Raw genomic sequence first — 18,212 nt, 5'->3', positions numbered from 1 at the left:
AGCAGGTGAGATCAGATTACACAGGCTGCTGACTGATCCCCTGCCCCCACAGCAGGTGAGATCAGATTACACAGGCTGCTGACTGATCCCCTGCCCCTGCAGTGGGTGAGATCAGATTACACAGGCTGCTGACTGATCCCCTGCCCCTGCAGTGAGTGAGGTCAGATTACACAGGCTGCTGACTGATCAGCTGCCCCTGCAGCGGGTGAGGTCAGATTACACAGGCTGCTTACTGATCCCCCCGCCCCTGCAGCGGGTGAGATCAGATTACACAGGCTGCTGACTGATCACCCGCCCCTGCAGTAAGTGAGATCAGATTACACAGGCTGCTGACTGATCACCCGCCCCTGCAGCGGGTGAGATCAGATTACACAGGCTGCTGACTGATCACCTGCCCCTGCAGAGATGAGATCGTGATCTCAGTCAGTTACACACAGGCTGCCAGCAATTTAAATTTGACAGAATGTCTTCTCCCTCCCCCTCGCCAGTTGAATGAGCAGCCATGTTGTAATTTTCCTTTGCTGACCGCTTTGTCCTCTCTCCCAGCAGGCGCAGTGACAGTGACCTCAGCATGCGGCGCTCCACCAGCTCCCTTTCCTCTGGGATCTCCAGCTCAAACAGCGGGAACATGGAGGAGAGCGATCCGTCCACGCAGCAATCAACCGTCATCAGGGCAGGATGGCTGGACAAGAACCCACCGCAGGGGTGAGTGCGCGCCGCCCGCCGTCATCTCCATTCCACTGACAAATCCTAAAGTGGACCTGTCATCCAATAGATGTTTTCAGGTTAAGTGCAGCGTGCTGAGTAATGTGTCAGTAAACACTCCCGGGTATTTATTACCTCTTAAAGGGATCAGAGTACTTCCCTGGTAATGTCTTCATATGATTTTCTCTTAAGAAGGATATTTTACCTTATATCTTCCTAAATGCAAAGTACCTATAAGAAATGCACTAAACCAGGGATCGACAAACCGCAGGTTCCAGGTCACATTGGCGACTGGAATAAGCGGCCTGGCGCCTGGGCTACACTGCGGCAGGTGTCTTGTCCCAGACATCCCGAGTCTCCCGCATGCGGCCTTCGGCTCCCTGACACCCGCAAGTGCTGCGCGATATCCTGGGTGTCTGTGTCAGCTGTCAGAACGGAGCCGATGCTTCCTGTATAGTTCCGGCTCCGGCCCTGTCACAGGCGGAGTGATATCAAATGTACCCCGCCTATGAGGAGACCGAGAGATACAGGAAGCATCGGCTCTGCATGCTTCCTCCAGCGCCACTCCTCACACTCTCCACCAGAATTTCCTGCCAGCAGTACCAGCCAGCAGTACTCAACAGCAGTACCAGTCAGCAGTACTCATAGCAGTAGCAGCCAGAAGTACCCACAGCAGTACCCACAGCAGTACCCACAGCAATACCAGCCAACAGTACCCACCAGCAGTCCCCACAACAGTACCAGCCAGCAGTACCCACAGCAGTACCATCCAGCAGTACCCAAAGCAGCAGCAGCTAGCAGTACTCACAGCAGTACCAGTCAGCAGTACCCAAAGCAGCAGCAGCCAGCAGTACTCACAGCAGTACCAGCCAGCAGTACCCACAGCAATACCAGCCAGCAGTACTCGCAGCAGCAGCCAGCAGTACTCACAGCAGTACCAGCCAGCAGTACCCACAGCAATACCAGCCAGCAGTACTCGCAGCAGCAGCCAGCAGTACTCACAGCAGTTCCAGCCAGCAATACTCACAGCAGCAGCAGCCAGCAGTACTCACAGCTGTACCAGCCAGCAGTACCCACCAGCAGTACCCACAGCAGTACCCACCAGCAATACCAGCCAGCAATACCCACAGGGGTACCAGCCAGCAGTAACCACCAGGAGTACCCACCAGCAGTACCCACAGCAGTACCCACCAGCAATACCAACCAGCAGTACCCACAGGGGTACCAGCCAGCAGTAACCACCAGGAGTACCCACCAGCAGTACCCACAGCAGTACACACCAGCAGTACCCACCAGCAGTACCAGCTAGCAGTACCCAGCAGCAGTACTCACTAGCAGTACCAGCCAGAAGTACTCATCAGCAGTACCCACCAGCAGTACCAGCCAGCAGTATGCACCAGCAGTACCAACCAGAAGTAACCACCAGCAGTACTCACCAGCAGTACCACTAGAAGTACCCACCAGCAGTATCAGCCAGCAATACCAACCAGCAGTACCAGCCAGCAATACCCACCAGCAGTAACAGCCAGCAGTACCCACCAGCAGTAAGTCACATGTACTGGGGGTGCAACTAGCCCCCAGCACATAATTGTAAGTATCCCAGCATGTGCAGTGTTTCGGACTCCTACCACCATGACCACTTCAAATCACTGAACGGGTCATGGTGGTTACAAAGTTCCTTTAATACCACGCAGAAGAAGTAACCCAAGTACACACGGGTTGAATGCCGGGCAACATCAGCCGGTTCATTAAAAACTGGCTGCCATTCGGCCCGTATGTATGGCAGCTGGCCCGACATAAGCCGGCCTTTCGACATTTGTGAAAAAAAACTGGTTCCTAACTTTGTTAGCAAATTTGCCAAGCCCTGCACTAAATAGCAAAAATATCTAAATAAAAACAAAAATAAATAACATAAAAACATCAATTCATGAAAAAAAAATGAATTTAGTGACCAATACTAAATTAATAAATTCAATGTCCATTAATAAATAAATCCATTCCACGTCCATCAATAATAAATTCAGGGACAATTAATAAATATATTCAGTTTCCATTAATAAATAAACAAATTCAGCTTTCAATATAATGTAAATTTGAGTCCATCCATAAATATACAGTGCCTTGAGAAAGTATTTGGCCCCCTTGAACTTTGCGACCTTTTGCCACATTTCAGGCTTCAAACATAGAGATATAAAACTGTAATTTTTTGTGAAGAATCAACAACAAGTGGGAAACAATCATGAAGTGGAACAAAATTTATTGGATATTTAAAACTTTGTTAACAAATAAAAAAACTGAAAAATTGGGCGTGCAAAATTATTCAGCCCCTTTACTTTCAGTGCAGCAAACTCTCTCCAGAAGTTCAGTGAGGATCTCTGAATGATCCAATGTTGACCTAAATGACTAATGATGATAAATAGAATCCACCTGTGTGTAATCAAGTCTCCGTATAAATGCACCTGCACTGTGATAGTCTCAGAGGTCCGTTTAAAGCGCAGAGAGCATCATGAAGAACAAAGAACACACCAGGCAGGTCCGAGATACTGTTGTGGAGAAGTTTAAAGCCGGATTTGGATACAAAAAAGATTTCCCAAGCTTTAAACATCCCAAGGAGCACTGTGCAAGCGATAATATTGAAATGGAAGTTTCAGACCACTGCAAATCTACGAAGACCTGGCCGTCCCTCTAAACTTTCAGCTCATACAAGGAGAAGACTGATCAGAGATGCAGCCAAGAGGCCCATGATCACTCTGGATGAACTGCAGAGATCTACAGCTGAGGAATGGGCAAAAATTTCAGTCTCTCGATGTGCAAAACTGATAGAGACATACCCCAAGCGACTTACAGCTGTAATCGCAGCAAAAGGTGGCGCTACAAAGTATTAACTTAAGGGGGCTGAATAATTTTGCACGCCCAATTTTTCAGTTTTTTATTTGTTACCAAAGTTTGAAATATCCAATAAATTTCGTTCCACTTCATGATTGTGTCCCACTTGTTGTTGATTCTTCACAAAAAATTACAGTTTTATATCTTTATGTTTGAAGCCTGAAATGGGGCAAAAGGTCGCAAAGTTCAAGGGGGCCGAATACTTTCACAAGGCACTGTAGTATTTATTAGTAAATAAGTAAATTTGTTAATGAATAAATAAATACATTTTCCATTAATAAATCCATTTATTGCCCTTTAATAAAGGTAATATAGTGTAGAGGAAGATAAGGTAGTAAAAGTCTGATGCTATCACAAGATTTCCAGCGTTCCTCCTTATTCCTCTTGCATTCCTCCCAACGTACATCTGCTGGAGGTTTTCTCATCTTCACGCTCTGCTCCACCCACATCTGCTTTGCGTTAGAGATTCTTCAATCCGCCGGGGATTTCTGTCTGACCACCACACCCAGCATCCTCCTCCGATCGTGAGACAGCGCAGCTGGAGTCCCATGCTCCATGGCCAGTAGGCCGCGCGTCTTCCCGATATCTCCTTCTGCACTGGGAATATTCCAACACGTAGCAAGAGAAGCCGCCATATTTACTTAGAGCAAGTGCAAATTAAAACCAAAAAAAAAAAAAAAAGAGAACATGAAGCAGAATAAAATAATCAATAGAAAATATTAGCTTCCTCTTTTCTATCTTATGTCAGGTACTCATAACGTACACTCCCAGTTACCTTGTGTGTCCTGACCACGACCACTCCTAAAGCCCCGTACACACGCTACGAGTTTCCGCCGACCGGTCGTCTGTTTTTTGTGGCATGCTAGTCTGATGTGGAAAGTGAAGAGGTTTTTTTCATACGAATTTTCCCGTATGACAGAATTCTACTTCAGAAGTGATGTCATGTGTTGGATTGCTTTCTATGTGTTCTTTCGTCTCTGAGCATGCCCAGTCTTGCTCTTAAGATTTTTTTCCGTCGAAATCTGTACTAATGAGACGAAAATCGGACGTTGTATTACGGACAACAAAAATTTTATAGCCTGCATATCAGGATTTTGTCAGCCGAAAAGTCGGAGTCGGCTGTCGAAAGCACCATACTAACAATCCGAAAATCGGCAGATCGGTCGTCGGACGAATTTTCCCTTTCCGAATTTCTTATCGTGTGTATGGGGCTTATGTTCCTGTAGAGGCAGCTCTGCCAGCTAGACTACAGAACTCCGCCAGGCATTTATAACAATCCCTTTAATGGTATATTTTCCAGACCAATAGAAAGCAAATAAGAGACGCTCAGTGCTAGAGTTTATGGACTATTTTCCTTAATGGACCATAAAGGTTCGAAGGCGGCTGGAGTTCCTGGTGACTCTCATAGTCACGTGACTGAAGATGGTTCTTGCATGGTTTTTCCTGTTGTCTACTGGCAGTGGAAAAATCAAAAGCATTTCCTATTGGAAAAAGTGAAAATAAATTTTCGAATTTTAGAAGCATAATATTTACGCTGTCAAGTTGATGACAACTTTGGTGACCACATGGATGGAGTTCCTACAGAATGCTCTTCTGTTTGGGTCTTGACATTGATATTATTTCTGTGACTGTATCCATCCGCCTTATTGCTGGTCATCCTCGTCTTCTTCTTTTAACTTTTTCAAGCATCAATATCTTCTCTAGTAAGTTGGTTCCTCTCATAAGTCCAAAATAAGACAGCTTCAGTCTAGTTATCTGATCTTCTAGTGAACATTTATGCTTGTTTTGTTGGAGGATCGATCTGTTTGTATTCCTTGTGCAGGAACTATGCTTTACCCTAGATCATCCCTATCCATAGTGTCCCTGTAGCAAGCTTGAGTTTTGTTTATGGAATCTGGGTTGGTTGGGTTTCCTCTAAGCCCAGGACAATTATTTTTTTGCATCCCTTAACCACTCTCCTATAAATAAAGTGTCATGGACTTGCAATAGTGTTTGGCAGCTTACCTGTTCCTTCATGTCTGTATTAGAGGTCAGACTTCACTTCTGGTTCCTTTTTATCACCTCTCCTTCCTGTTCCTGCCCCACCCCAGGTCATCACAGGAAGTCTATATTAACCAGTGCACTGCAGGTCTGCTTTGCTGTTCAACAGTGTTTGTTTCCTGTTTCCTTTTTGCCGTGTGCTTGATCTACTTTTCTGTGTACCGACTTTGGCTTGTCTCTGACTATTCCAGGTTGCCTGTTACCCTGACCTTTGGCCTGTCCCTTGGTTACCCTTGTCTGCCTGTTATCCCGACCTCGGCTTACCCATCACCATTCCGTGTGTCCTGAGTGGCTGCTTCCCTTCTCTCCCTACGGAGCGTGACCTGGGGGACCCCAGGGGCCGTGACCTGGGCCCAGCTGCAGCCAAGTCCATCTTCACCACTAGAGGCTCTGGTGAACACCTGCTGGGTCTTAGACTCCGCGCCCTGGGGAATCTTGGGCTCAAGTTCTGGTCCATCTGCAGCAGTCTGCTATCGGGTTCACTACCTTGCACTGCACCCCTGCCTCCAACAGGGTGCAGTTGTCACCTGGCCACAGGGGACCTGACATAAAGTGAGAAATTACAATGTATGGAGTTATGAATATTCATTCAACCTCGGACAATTACTGAGGGGTTTATTTCAGGGATCTGGGCTAGATAAGTGGATAAATATCTGGAGTGATATTTTAGAAGGGTCTTTACATCTCAGGTTTTCCTGAAGAGGATGTCAGAGGGAAAGTTCTTGTCCTAGACTCCTAGGCTGCTGTCAGAGAGGAGATAACACTAAGAGGTCCCTTGCCTCCAAGACCCTTTCCTGGATGAGGAAGCCAGAAGAAGGAGGTCTTTTTTTTCCCTAGCTACCCATCTAGGCCTATGGAATCTACATTAGCCTCTCAGACCTTTTCCTGGATGAGGAAGCCAGAAGAAGGAGGTCTTTTTTTTTCTTAGTTGCTCATCTAGGCCTATGGTACATTAGCCTCCCAGACCTTTTCCTGGATGAAGAAGCCAGAAGATGGTATTTTTTCCTAGCTGCCCATCTAGGCCTGTGGAATCTACATTGGCCTCGCAGACCCTTTCCTGGATGAGGAAGCCAGAAGGAGGAGGTCTTTTTTTTCTAGCTGCCCATCTAGGCCTATGGAATCTACATTAGCCTCCCAGACCTTTTTCTGGATTAGGAAGCCAGAAGAAGGTCTTTTTTTCCTAACTGCCTGTCTAGGCCTGTGAAATCTACATTAGTCTCCCAGACCCTTTCCTGGATGAGGAAGCCAAAAGAGAAGGTCTTTTTTTCATAGCTGCCCATCTGAGCCTACGTAATCTATAGTAGGCTTCCAGACCCTTTCCTGGATAAGGAAGCTAGAAGAAGGTCTTTTTTTCCCTAGCTGTCCATCTGGGCCTACAGAATTGACATTAGCCTCCCAGACCTTTTCCTGAATTAGGAAGCCAGAAGGTCTGGGCCCACGTAATCTACATTCACCTTTTTCTGGATGAAAAAACCAGAAGAAGGTCTTTTTTTTTCCTAGCTGCCCGTCTGGGCCTATAGAATCTACATCACACCTTTTCCTGAATGAGGAAGCCAGAATAAGGAGGTCTTTTTTTTTCCTAGCTGCCCGTCTGGGCCTACGAAATGTACATTAGCCTCCCAGACCCTTTCCTGGATGAGGAATCCAAAAGAAGAAGGCCTTTTTTTCCTAGCTGCCCACCTGTGCCTACGGAATCTACATTAGCTTGTGCAGAGGCCTAAAGAGTCCAACAGATGACCTGCGGCAGAGGTCAATAGATACTGAAAGATAGTAGCCCATCTGGGTCTAGGGAGTCTTTTGAGAAGTCTACTCGGTGGAGAGAATTTTTGGCTGGGAGAGCCCATAAAATTCCAGAAGCTCCTTCAGGGGTCATTGCTAAACTAGCTGTATATTATATTTGTAGAATCTTTTGCCAGGACCAAAGTTAAAAGCATCAAGTTACACAATCCTTGGTGTCATAGATATTAATCAGTCACATGGCTGAAGGTGTAAATTGTTTTTAGATCTACAGGGTAGATATGTTATAATGGCATTATATGTTGAAAACGGTGTTGAAGGCCCTCCATGTCAAGGTCTTACCTTGCCCTCCTGTTGGCAGCCATCTTGAACATGTGCAAACTCAGTGGCGGCTGGTGCTCAAAATTTTTTTTTGGGGGGGGGGGGGGCGCAAACAGAAAAATGTAATAGGCATTGCTTTGCGGCAAAAAACACTGTAAAAATTTGCGTGATTTTAAGGTAAAAAAAGTGTGAAAGGGGCCTTCAGTAATCAAGGTATAGTGTGCCCCCTTCAATGCAGAGTGACAATCGTGCCCCCTTCAATGCAGAGTGACCAGCGTGCGGTGCCCCCTTTCAATGCAGAGTGACCAGCGTGCCCCCTTTCAATGCAGAATGACCAGCGTGCGGTGCCCCCTTTCAATGCAGAGTGACCAGCGTGCCCCCTTTCAATGCAGAGTGACCAGCGTGCCGTGCCCCCTTTCAATGCAGAGTGACCAGCGTGCCCCCTTTCAATGCAGAGTGACCAGCGTGCCCCCTTTCAATGCAGAGTGACCAGCGTGCCCCCTTTCAATGCAGAGTGACCAGCTTTCCGTGTCCCCTTTCAGTGCAGAGTGACCAGCGTGCCGTGCCTCCTTGCAATGCAGAGTGACCAGCGTGCCTTGCCCCCTTTTAATGCAGAGTGACCATCGTGCCCCTTTCAATGCAGAGTGACCAGCGTGCCCCCTTTCAATGCAGAGTGACCAGCGTGCCTTGCCCCCTTTTAATGCAGAGTGACCATCGTGCCCCTTTCAATGCAGAGTGACCAGCGTGCCCCCTTTCAATGCAGAGTGACCAGCGTGCCCCCTTTCAATGCAGAGTGACCAGCGTGCCCTGCCCCCTTTCAATGCAGAGTGACCAGCGTGCCATGCCCCCTTTCAATGCAGAGTGACCAGCGTGCCCCCTTTCAATGCAAAGTGACCAGCGTGCCGTGCCCCCTTTCAATGCAGAGTGACCAGCGTGCCCCCTTTCAATGCAGAGTGACCATCGTGCCCCCTTTCAATGCAGAGTGACCAGCGTGCCTTGCCCCCTTTCAATGCAGAGTGACCAGCGTGCCGTGCCTCTTTTCAATGCAGAGTGACCAGCGTGCCCCCTTTCAATGCAGAGTGACCAGCGTGCCCCCTTTCAATGCAGAGTGACCAGCGTGCCCCCTTTCAATGCAGAGTGACCAGCGTGCCGTGCCCCCTTTCAATGCAGAGTGACCATCATGCCCCCTTTCAATGCAGAGTGACCATCATGCCCCCTTTCAATGCAGAGTGACCAGTGTGCCCCCTTTCAATGCACAGTGACCAGCGTGCCGTGCCCCCTTTCAATGCACAGTGACCAGCGTGCCCCCTTTCAATGCACAGTGACCAGCGTGCCATATCCCCTTCAATGCAGAAAGACCAGTGCACTTACCTGCAGCGGTGTCTTCTCCTCAGTCCCCTGCGTCTTCTCGAGTCCTAGCTAGAAGAAGCTAGCAGTCTTCTGTTCTCTGTGTTTCTCTGTGTTATGACCTGGCTTGACTGAGGACTCTCCTGGCTCTCAACCCCGCATAGGCAGAAGATCCTGCATTGGCAGACTACCCAGCATCGACAGATTACCGGTACGCTTCTGGACTCGACCTCAGCTTGGATGACTACCCGTTTCTGATTTTGACCCCGGCTTTTTCCTGCTCTCACATCCTCACTCTTCCTGTGCATTTATTGTTGTTTGCTCCAATAAACTGCTTTATTTTACCTGCATCCACATGTGGTCTGGTTTCCTGGTACCCGGACATTCCACACCAGAATTTGTTTCTAATCCAGGACTCGTAAGATTTGGGCCATTTTTGTTTCCTTTTATTCTTCACATTGGTTTCATTTTATTCCTCACTACTATCTGCTGACATTTATTGGGAAATATCTCCTTCTCTGTTCTCATTCTTCTTTTCTCCTCTCCAGCTCATACATATTCCAGAGACGTTGGGTGAAGCTGGACACAGACTACCTCCGATACTACGACAGCGACAAGGTGCGTTAATGATGTCAACACTAATCAGATATTCTGATATTCCATAGATATTTCATGGCTTTGATGGTGTCATCTGGTTTCTTATTGGGAATTGAAAACTGCTGAGCTTGTGAGTTTCCTTATATGACTCAACTGACATACTGCCAAATTAGTCCCTAAGAGATAGAAGGAAGCATCAGAGGGTTTAAATCTGACCCCCAATCTTCCTCTAAGTCTTGTGCTCCTCTGCTGGACTGAAATGGCTCACTTTGATTTCACTGCACACTGTGAGCTTCTCACAATGTGCATTAGAAATGCATTAGCCATCTCTTGCCCGCCCCTTTCATTTATGGGACTCTTTCAATCATGGGGGGCTCAGCATCACATGTGGGCATTACTTAGGGTGGTTTGCATGCAGGTACAGCTTGCCCAGAAAAACCCAATTCTCCAGGCCAACACCGACCCATCAAAATGGAACTCCTCTCAGGAGCCAGCCCATTGCTTGGATCAGAGCTGAGGGCTCTTAACCACTTTACGACCAGCGAAGTAGACCTACGTCGGCTGACTTTGCGTGGTTGTCTCGGGGTGATGCCTCTAGCTAGAGGCATCATCCCAGTACTGTTGTTTACAGCCAGCGGTCGGATTTCCGGCGGTAACGGGAGCCGCTCAATCGTTACACCGGCAAGCGGGAGGGGACGTCCCCCCCCCCCCTCCCGCCACCCTCTGCGGCTTTGCCCGGGTCTCCCGTCCCACCGGAGACCGGAGCACCCAGCTGGCGCGTCCGCCGCTTGGATGGAGTCCCGATCAAAGCCGGAAGCGGCTTCGATGGGGTCTCCGATGACGTAACCTGGAGGCGGCGTCCATGACGTCACTTCCGGGTTACTCTGCTGCTAAAGGCAGCAGATTCAAAAAACGGCTGTATTCAAAAATGCCGTTTTCGGCGTTTTGCATACATGGAAGTGTAGTGGAGGGGTTTGGGGTCTTTTAGACCCCTGATCCCTCTATAAAGAGTACCTGTCACTGCATATTACTGTCACAAGGGATGTTTACATCCCTTGTGACACTAATAAAAGTGATCTGATTTTTATTTATTTTTTTAAAAACCTGTGTTAAAGTTAAAAAAAATAAATAAATAAATAGGAAAAAATAAAAGATGTAACCACCCCGGTCGCCGTTAGCTCGCGCACGAAAGAAAACTTATATGGAAGTCACGCCGCAAATGAAATTGCTTTTCAAACCACACATGTGAGGTATTGCCGCGATCGCCAGAGTGTGAGCAATAATTTAAAAAAAAGAGCTACACTCTAACTCTAAACTGGTAACCGTTAAAAACTTTTAAAGCATTTCCTATGGAGATTTTTATTGACCGTAGTTTGTCGCCATTCTGCGGGTGTGCGCAATTTTAAACCACAACATGTTGGGTATCTATTTACTCGGCGTGACATCATCTTTCACAATATACAAAAAAATGGGCTAACTTTACTGTTTAGTTTTTTTTTTTTAAATGCAGTGAAATGTGATTTTTCGTAATTTTTCCAAAAAAATGGCGTTTGAAAGACCGCCGCGCAAATATATTGCAAAAATATTGCAATGACCACCATTTTATTCTCCAGAGTCTTTGCTAAAAAAAATATATATATATATATAATGTTTGGGGGTTTTAAGTAGTTTTCTAGCAAAAAATACTGATTTTACCTTGTAAACAAAAAGTGTCAAAAATAGGCTTGGGGGTAAAGTGGTTAAGGCAGGGTGATGTCATGTTACCAGGAAGCTATGCACAGAGACCCATTGATGACATCACTGGGACCAAAATACGTTTTATGCCATGAAAACAGAATGGCTTCATTAGTATGTTCATGGAGTTGGGGAGAGGGGGTGGGTGAGGGAGAGAGAGGGAGGGGTGGGTAAGGGAGGTAGAGAGCCAGGGGTGAGAGAGAGAGGGGGGATGAGAGAGAGAGGGGGGTGAGAGAGAGAGAGAGAGAGAGAGAGAGAGAGAGAGAAAGGGGAGGTGAGAGAGAAAGAGAGAGGGGGTGAGAGAGAAAGAGAGAGGGGGTGGGTGAGGGAGAGAGAGGGGGTGGGTGAGGGAGAGAGTGGGGGGGGTGGGTAAGGGAGGGAGAGAGGGAGGGCTGAGAGAGATAGGGGGATGAAAGAGAGAGGGGGGTGAGAGAGAGAGAGTGAGAAAGGGGAGGTGAGAGAGAAAGAGAGAGGGGGTGGGTGAAAGAGAGGGGGGGGTGAGAGGATGAAAGAGAGGGGGGGTGAGAGAGAGAGAGGGGGGGTGAAAGAGAGAGGGGGGATGAGAGAGAGAGAGGGGGGTGAGAGAGAGAGAACGGGAGGAGTGAGAAGGAGAGGAGGGGGGTGAGAGAGGCGGCTCTAGCAACCAGTGGCCAATAGAGTCTCAGGTGGAGGGGGGGCAGCTGTTTTTGCTGCCCCCCTGCAAAGTGATGCCCTAGGCCTGGTCCTTGTCGGCCTAGGCCAAAATACAGCACTGCATGGACTGTAGCTTAATGGGATAAATAAAAAAAAAAATTAGAATCAAAGTAAGGTGGCCAGCAGTTATTTTACATAAGCCCCTATAAAGGGCAAATTGTTGACCTCTAAGGCAACCAACTACCAATGTCTTTTTCTCTTCTGCAGGACGTGTACTCAAAGCGGATGATCAAGACGAGCTGCATAGCCAGGGTGGCTTCCATGGGAGACCAGAAATTCGAGGTGGCAACGTCCAATAGAAACTTCATGTTCCGGGCTGAGAGTGACGGTAAGTTGGCTTCTTCCAATGGATTTCTGGCATCTCCTTGTTCCTCCATGATGCTACAGTTTTATGTTGTTTCGGTTCCTTAGGTTGGAGGGGGGTTCTTAGGCATCCATGGAAGGTGCCGAGCGTAGTCCTCCTTGTCAAAATAAGGCCTTATGATGGCATTTTAAAGGACACCTTTCCTGAGAAAAAACTCTTTGAAGTTGAGCAGCTCCATTTTTGAAGCATATACAGCTCTTGGTCGTATCACCAAGCCACCTTCAATGCATTTCATCATAGACGACTTTTTGAAGGGTCATATGAGTGTGATTTTATTTCTAAGCGCATAAAATGTTTACCACTTGCCGACTAGCTGCCGTAGTTTTACTGCGGCAGGTTGGCTTTGTCCCGTGAAACGACGGTGATCAAATACCACCAAAAGAAAGCTCTATTTGTGGGAAAAAAAGGACAACAATTTTATTTGGGTACAGCGTCGCACGACCGTGCAATTGTCAGTTAAAGTAATGCAGTGTCGAACCGCAAAAAATGGGGGGGGGGGGGGGGGTCCCAAGGAATTCCCCTAATTTGTATGGATTTCCTATCACTTCCTGTTGTTTGGCTATGGGACAGGAAGTGACTGGAAATCTCCAAAATGGGACAAAGATGGCAAAAATAAACCTTACATGGGTTATATCCCTCACTTATACTATCCAAAATTACATTTTTGTCTGTAGTTCTACTTTGGGTTCTGCATCACAGAAGTACACAGAGTACAGAATCTGGTGCAGCTGTGCATAGAAACCAACAGGGTTCCAGGTTTTTTTTTTGTCAAAGGGATTGGGTACCATACACAGCTGTACCAGATTTTGCGCTCTCTAGTTTCAATTAGCCCTCGTTCACACTGCTTTGAGACTTTTGATTTCAGTCCGACTTCAGGGGCGACTTCGAAGACATCTGTGCAGATGTCTATTGAAATTGCCCCCGAAGTCGCCATAATTAGTGCAGAAACGACTTTTGGAAATCGGTGCGGCGCCGCAAAGTCGGCGTTGCACCGATTGGGACTCTCCCATTGCCGGCAATAGGCTGCGATTTGACATGCGATTTGTCCTGTCAAATCGGGGCTAAATCAGCTTCATTGGGTTTTAACATTAGATGTAGTAGCTGATTGTGATCAGCTTTGAATGGTAATTAAATTTACTATAAAAGACTTAGGAAATGCTTAGGAACTTACCTGCAGCAAACTGATGACATCATCCCAGCCTAGGCAAAGTCACTGCTTCCCCCTGCCTGCAGCAGACCGATGATATCATCTCAACCTAGGCAAAGTCACTGCTTCCTCCTGCCTGCAGCAGACTGATGACATCATCTCAGCCTAGGCAAAGTCACTGCTTCCTCCTGCCTGCAGCAGACTGATGACATAATCTCAGCCTAGGCAAAGTCACTGCTTCCCCTGCCTGCAGTAAACTGATGACATCATCTCAGCCTAGGCAAAGTCACTGCTTCCTCCTGCCTGCAGCAGACTGATGAAATCATCTCAGCCTAGGCAAAGTCACTGCTTCCCCCTGCCTGCAGAAGACTGATGACATCATCTCAGCCTAGGCAAAGTCACTGCTTCCTCCTGCCTGCAGAAGACTGATGACATCATCTCAGCCTAGGCAAAGTCACTGCTTCCCCTGCCTGCAGAAGACTGATGACATCATCTCAGCCTAGGCAAAGTCACTGCTTCCTCCTGCCTGCAGCAGACTGATGACATCATCTCAGCCTAGGCAAAGTCACTGCTTCCCCCTGCCTGCAGCAGACTGATGACATCATCTCAGCCTAGGCAAAGTCACTGCTTCCTCCTGCCTGCAGCAGACCGATGACATCATCTCAGCCTAGGCAAAGTCACTGCTTCCCCTGCCTGCAGTAAACTGATGACATCATCCCAGCCTAGGAAAAGTCACTGCTTCCCCCTGCCTGCAGCAGACTGATGACATCATGTCAGCCTAGGCAAAGTCACTGCTTCCTCCTGCCTGCAGCAGACCGATGACATCATCTCAGCCTAGGCAAAGTCACTGCTTCCCCTGCCTGCAGTAAACTGATGACATCATCCCAGCCTAGGCAAAGTCACTGCTTCCCCCTGCCTGCAGCAGACTGATGACATCATCTCAGCCTAGGCAAAGTCACTGCTTCCTCCTGCCTGCAGCAGACTGATGAAATCTTCTCAGCCTAGGCAAAGTCACTGCTTCCCCCTGCCTGCAGAAGACTGATGACATCATCTCAGCCTAGGCAAAGTCACTGCTTCCTCCTGCCTGCAGCAGACTGATGACATCATCTCAGCCTAGGCAAAGTCACTGCTTCCTCCTGCCTGCAGCAGACCGATGACATCATCTCAGCCTAGGCAAAGTCACTGCTTCCCCTGCCTGCAGTAAACTGATGACATCATCCCAGCCTAGGCAAAGTCACTGCTTCCCCCTGCCTGCAGCAGACTGATGACATCATCTCAGCCTAGGCAAAGTCACTGCTTCCTCCTGCCTGTAGCAGACTGATGAAATCATCTCAGCCTAGGCAAAGTCACTGCTTCCCCCTGCCTGCAGAAGACTGATGACATCATCTCAGCCTAGGCAAAGTCACTGCTTCCTCCTGCCTGCAGCAGACTGATGACATCATCTCAGCCTAGGCAAAGTCACTGCTTCCCCTGCCTGCAGCAGACTGATGACATCATCTCAGCCTAGGCAAAGTAACTGCTTCCTCCTGCCTGCAGCAGACCGATGACATCATCTCAGCCTAGGCAAAGTCACTGCTTCCTCCTGCCTGCAGCAGACTGATGACATCATCTCAACCTAGGCAAAGTAACTGCTTCCTCCTGCCTGCAGCAGACTGATGAAATCATCTCAGCCTAGGCAAAGTCACTGCTTCCTCCTGCCTGCAGCAGACCGATGACATCATCTCAACCTAGGCAAAGTGACTGCACTGGAGCTCAAGGATGACTTTTTAATGATAAAAGGTGGAGCTTTCAATAAAAAACAAATGATGTTGCTGTTATTATTATAGCACCTGCATGTCTTTGCTTTGTACGGTGCATCAGAAGATGATAGCACTGGAAGTGACTCTCATTAGTGATCATCTATAAATTGCTGGTTGGCGCTGCCATGTTCAGCTCCAGGGTTTAGGGCCCACTGGGTCTTTGTGTTGACCTTTATTTTCTTTTTGTTTTTTTCCAGCGGAAAGGAACGACTGGGTTAGAGCCTTCCAGCAGATCCTGGATGAGCGAAAGATGAAGACATTCAATACCCCCACCTTGGAGAACTTGGACAAATATGGCCCCCTGGAAATGAAAGGGTGTAAGCCAAAGCTGTTTGTGGCGGTGGCGGCAGACAAGGTCTATCTGTACAAAAATGGAGAGGTCAGTACAAAGGCGCTGTGTGACTTCCAGTGCTTACATTTTCTTTATTCATTGTGGTCGGGGCTAAAAACATACAGTATATATATATATATTTATATATATTTATTTATTTTTTGTAATGGTAAATCTGGAATATTATACATGGATTTTGTTTTCCTAATACTAGCAGGGAAAGTTCTTTTTCACTCATTTACTTTTTTTCTATCTATTGTAAAAATTATGAAATGTACAAATATAGATTGATTAGGCAGAGCAGCAACTCCTCCCTGTCCAGAGCTTTGGCTCCCCATCCAGAGCAGTAACTCCTCCCTGTGCAGAGCCTTGGATCTCCCCCCACCCCCTCCAGAGCAGTAACTCCTCCCTGTGCAGAGCCTTGGCTCTCCCACCACCCATCCAGAGCAGTGACTCCTTCCAATCAAGAGGCTTAACTCCTCCCTGTGTAGAGCCTTGCCCCCCCCCCCATCCAGAGCAGTGACTCCTTCCCATGCAGAGCAGTAACTTCTTCCCATCCAGAGCAGTAACTCCTCCCTGTGCAGAGCCTTGGCTCCCCCCCCATCCAGAGCAGTGACTCTTCCCTGTCCAGAGCCTTGGCTCCCCCCTCTAAATCCAGAGCTGTAACACCTTCCCATCCAGAGCAGCATCTCCTCCCTGTGTAGAGCCTTGGCTCCCCCCCTCATCCAGAGCAGTAACTCCTCCCTGTGTAGAGCCTTGGCTCCCCCCCTCATCCAGAGCAGTAACTCCTCCCTGTGCAGAGCCTTGGATCTCCCCCCACCCCCTCCAGTGCAGTAACTCCTCCCTGTGCAGAGCCATGGATCTCCCCCCACCCCCCTCCAGAGCAGTAACTCCTCCCTGTGCAGAGCCATGGATCTTCCCCCACCCCCTCCAGAGCAGTAACTCCTCCCTGTGCAGAGCCTTGGCTCTCCCACCGCCCATCCAGAGCAGTGACTCCTTCCCATGCAGAGCAGTAACTTCTTCCCATCCATAGCAGTAACTCTTCCCCATCCAGAGAAGTAGCTCCTCCTTTTCCAGAGCAATGATTTTTCCCTATCCAGAGTAGTAACTCTTCCCTGTCCAGAGCGTAAACTCCTCCTTTTCCAGAGTAGTGGCTTCTCCGTGTCCAGTGCAATAGCTCCTCCCTGCCCAGAGTGGTAACTCCTCCCCATCCATAGCAGTAGCCTCTGTTTGTCCACAGCAGCAACTTCTCCCTGTTAGAAGCAGCAGCTCCTCCCTATCTAGAGCAGTGACTTCTCCTCTCCCTATCCAGAGCAGTGACTTCTCCTCTCCCTATCTAGAGCAGTGACTTCTCCTCTCCCTATCCAGAGCAGTGACTTCTCCTTTCCCTATCTAGAGCAGTGACTTCTCCTTTCCCTATCTAGAGCATTTACTCCTCCCTATCTAGAGCAGTGGCTCATCCCTGCCCAGAGCAGTTACTCCTCCCCAGCCAGTTCAGTGACTCCTCCCTGCACAGAGAGGTAGCATCTCCCTGTCCAGAGCAATAACTCCTCCCTTTCAAAATCAGTGGATCCTCCCTGTCCAGAGCAGTAACCCTTCCCTGTCCATAGCAGTAACTCCTCTGCATCCATAGCAGTGGCTCCTGTTTGTCCAGTGCAGCAGCTGCTCTCTGTGAAGAGCAGGGCCGGTGCTACCAGTAAGGCAACCTAGGCAGCCGCCTAGGGTGCAACTTAGCAGGGGGCGCCGGAGGAGCCTGACCTGAGGAAAGTGACCTACCATAAGTCACTGAAGGGTTTTTAACCAGTAGCGGCCGCCCCGTCCATGCATCCGAACCCCTAATCTACATGCAGGGCACCGGATACATGGATTCCAATGAGGGTTTTTTTTCTATGAAGCAAGTCATTAGAGCCAGGGGCTCTAATAGGCTTCAAAAAAAGGGGGGCTCGGGGCGCAGAGCCCACCCAGTTGTGTGACAATAGCAAATTAATATTTGCTATTGCCACACTGATTCTCCTCCCGGCCAATCAGGAAGCGGACCCTGGGACCTGTTTCCCAATTGGCCAAAGGAGATGGCATCCATTCCTATTGGTGGAGGAGGAGGGAGGAGAGGGGACATGGAGGAGACTGAGGGGGAAGCAGTCGCCATCTGGAGGAACAAGGTAAGTGAACTGGTGCCCGGAGGGGGGGGGGGGAGAAATATGGTGTGGACTGGACTCTGGAATGATGGGAGGGGGTCCGAGGCCAGGTCCGTCTAACGCCCCCCCCCCCCCCCGACCGATGGAGCACCAGCCGCCACTGGTTTTAACCCCTTCAGAAACTTGGGATGGGGGGTCGTCGAGCATATGGGGGGACAGCAATTTTTATTTTGCCTAGGGCGGCAAAAATCCTTGCACCGGCCCTGGTGAAGAGCAGTGACTCCTCCCCATCCAGTGCAGTAGCTCCTCCTTGTCCAAATCAGTAGCTCCTCCCCGTCTAGATTAGTAATTCCTCCCCATCCAGACCAGTAGCTCC

At 48.6% G+C, this 18,212-nt stretch overlaps 1 protein-coding gene across 6 annotated transcripts in view; it reads left to right on the top strand.

The window, feature by feature from the left end:
• ARAP1 (ArfGAP with RhoGAP domain, ankyrin repeat and PH domain 1) overlaps positions 1 to 18,212 on the top strand; it is a 406,767-nt gene that overhangs the window by 247,969 nt on the left and 140,586 nt on the right. For 5 of the 6 annotated variants that reach the window (XM_082244568.1, XM_082244572.1, XM_082244567.1 and 2 more), the window contains exons 6-9: positions 547 to 705; positions 9,585 to 9,654; positions 12,268 to 12,388; positions 15,568 to 15,749. In XM_082244568.1, coding sequence (XP_082100694.1) covers positions 547 to 705; positions 9,585 to 9,654; positions 12,268 to 12,388; positions 15,568 to 15,749 — 532 coding nt within the window. The remainder of the gene's footprint in view (positions 1 to 546; positions 706 to 9,584; positions 9,655 to 12,267; positions 12,389 to 15,567; positions 15,750 to 18,212) is intronic. The other variant, XM_082244571.1, reaches the window with a different exon arrangement.

This window comes from Pelophylax lessonae (assembly GCF_965119305.1).
Source record: "Pelophylax lessonae genome assembly, chromosome: 2".
Taxonomy (NCBI): Eukaryota; Metazoa; Chordata; class Amphibia; order Anura; family Ranidae; genus Pelophylax; species Pelophylax lessonae.
This window is presented reverse-complemented; position numbering and strand designations above follow the sequence as displayed.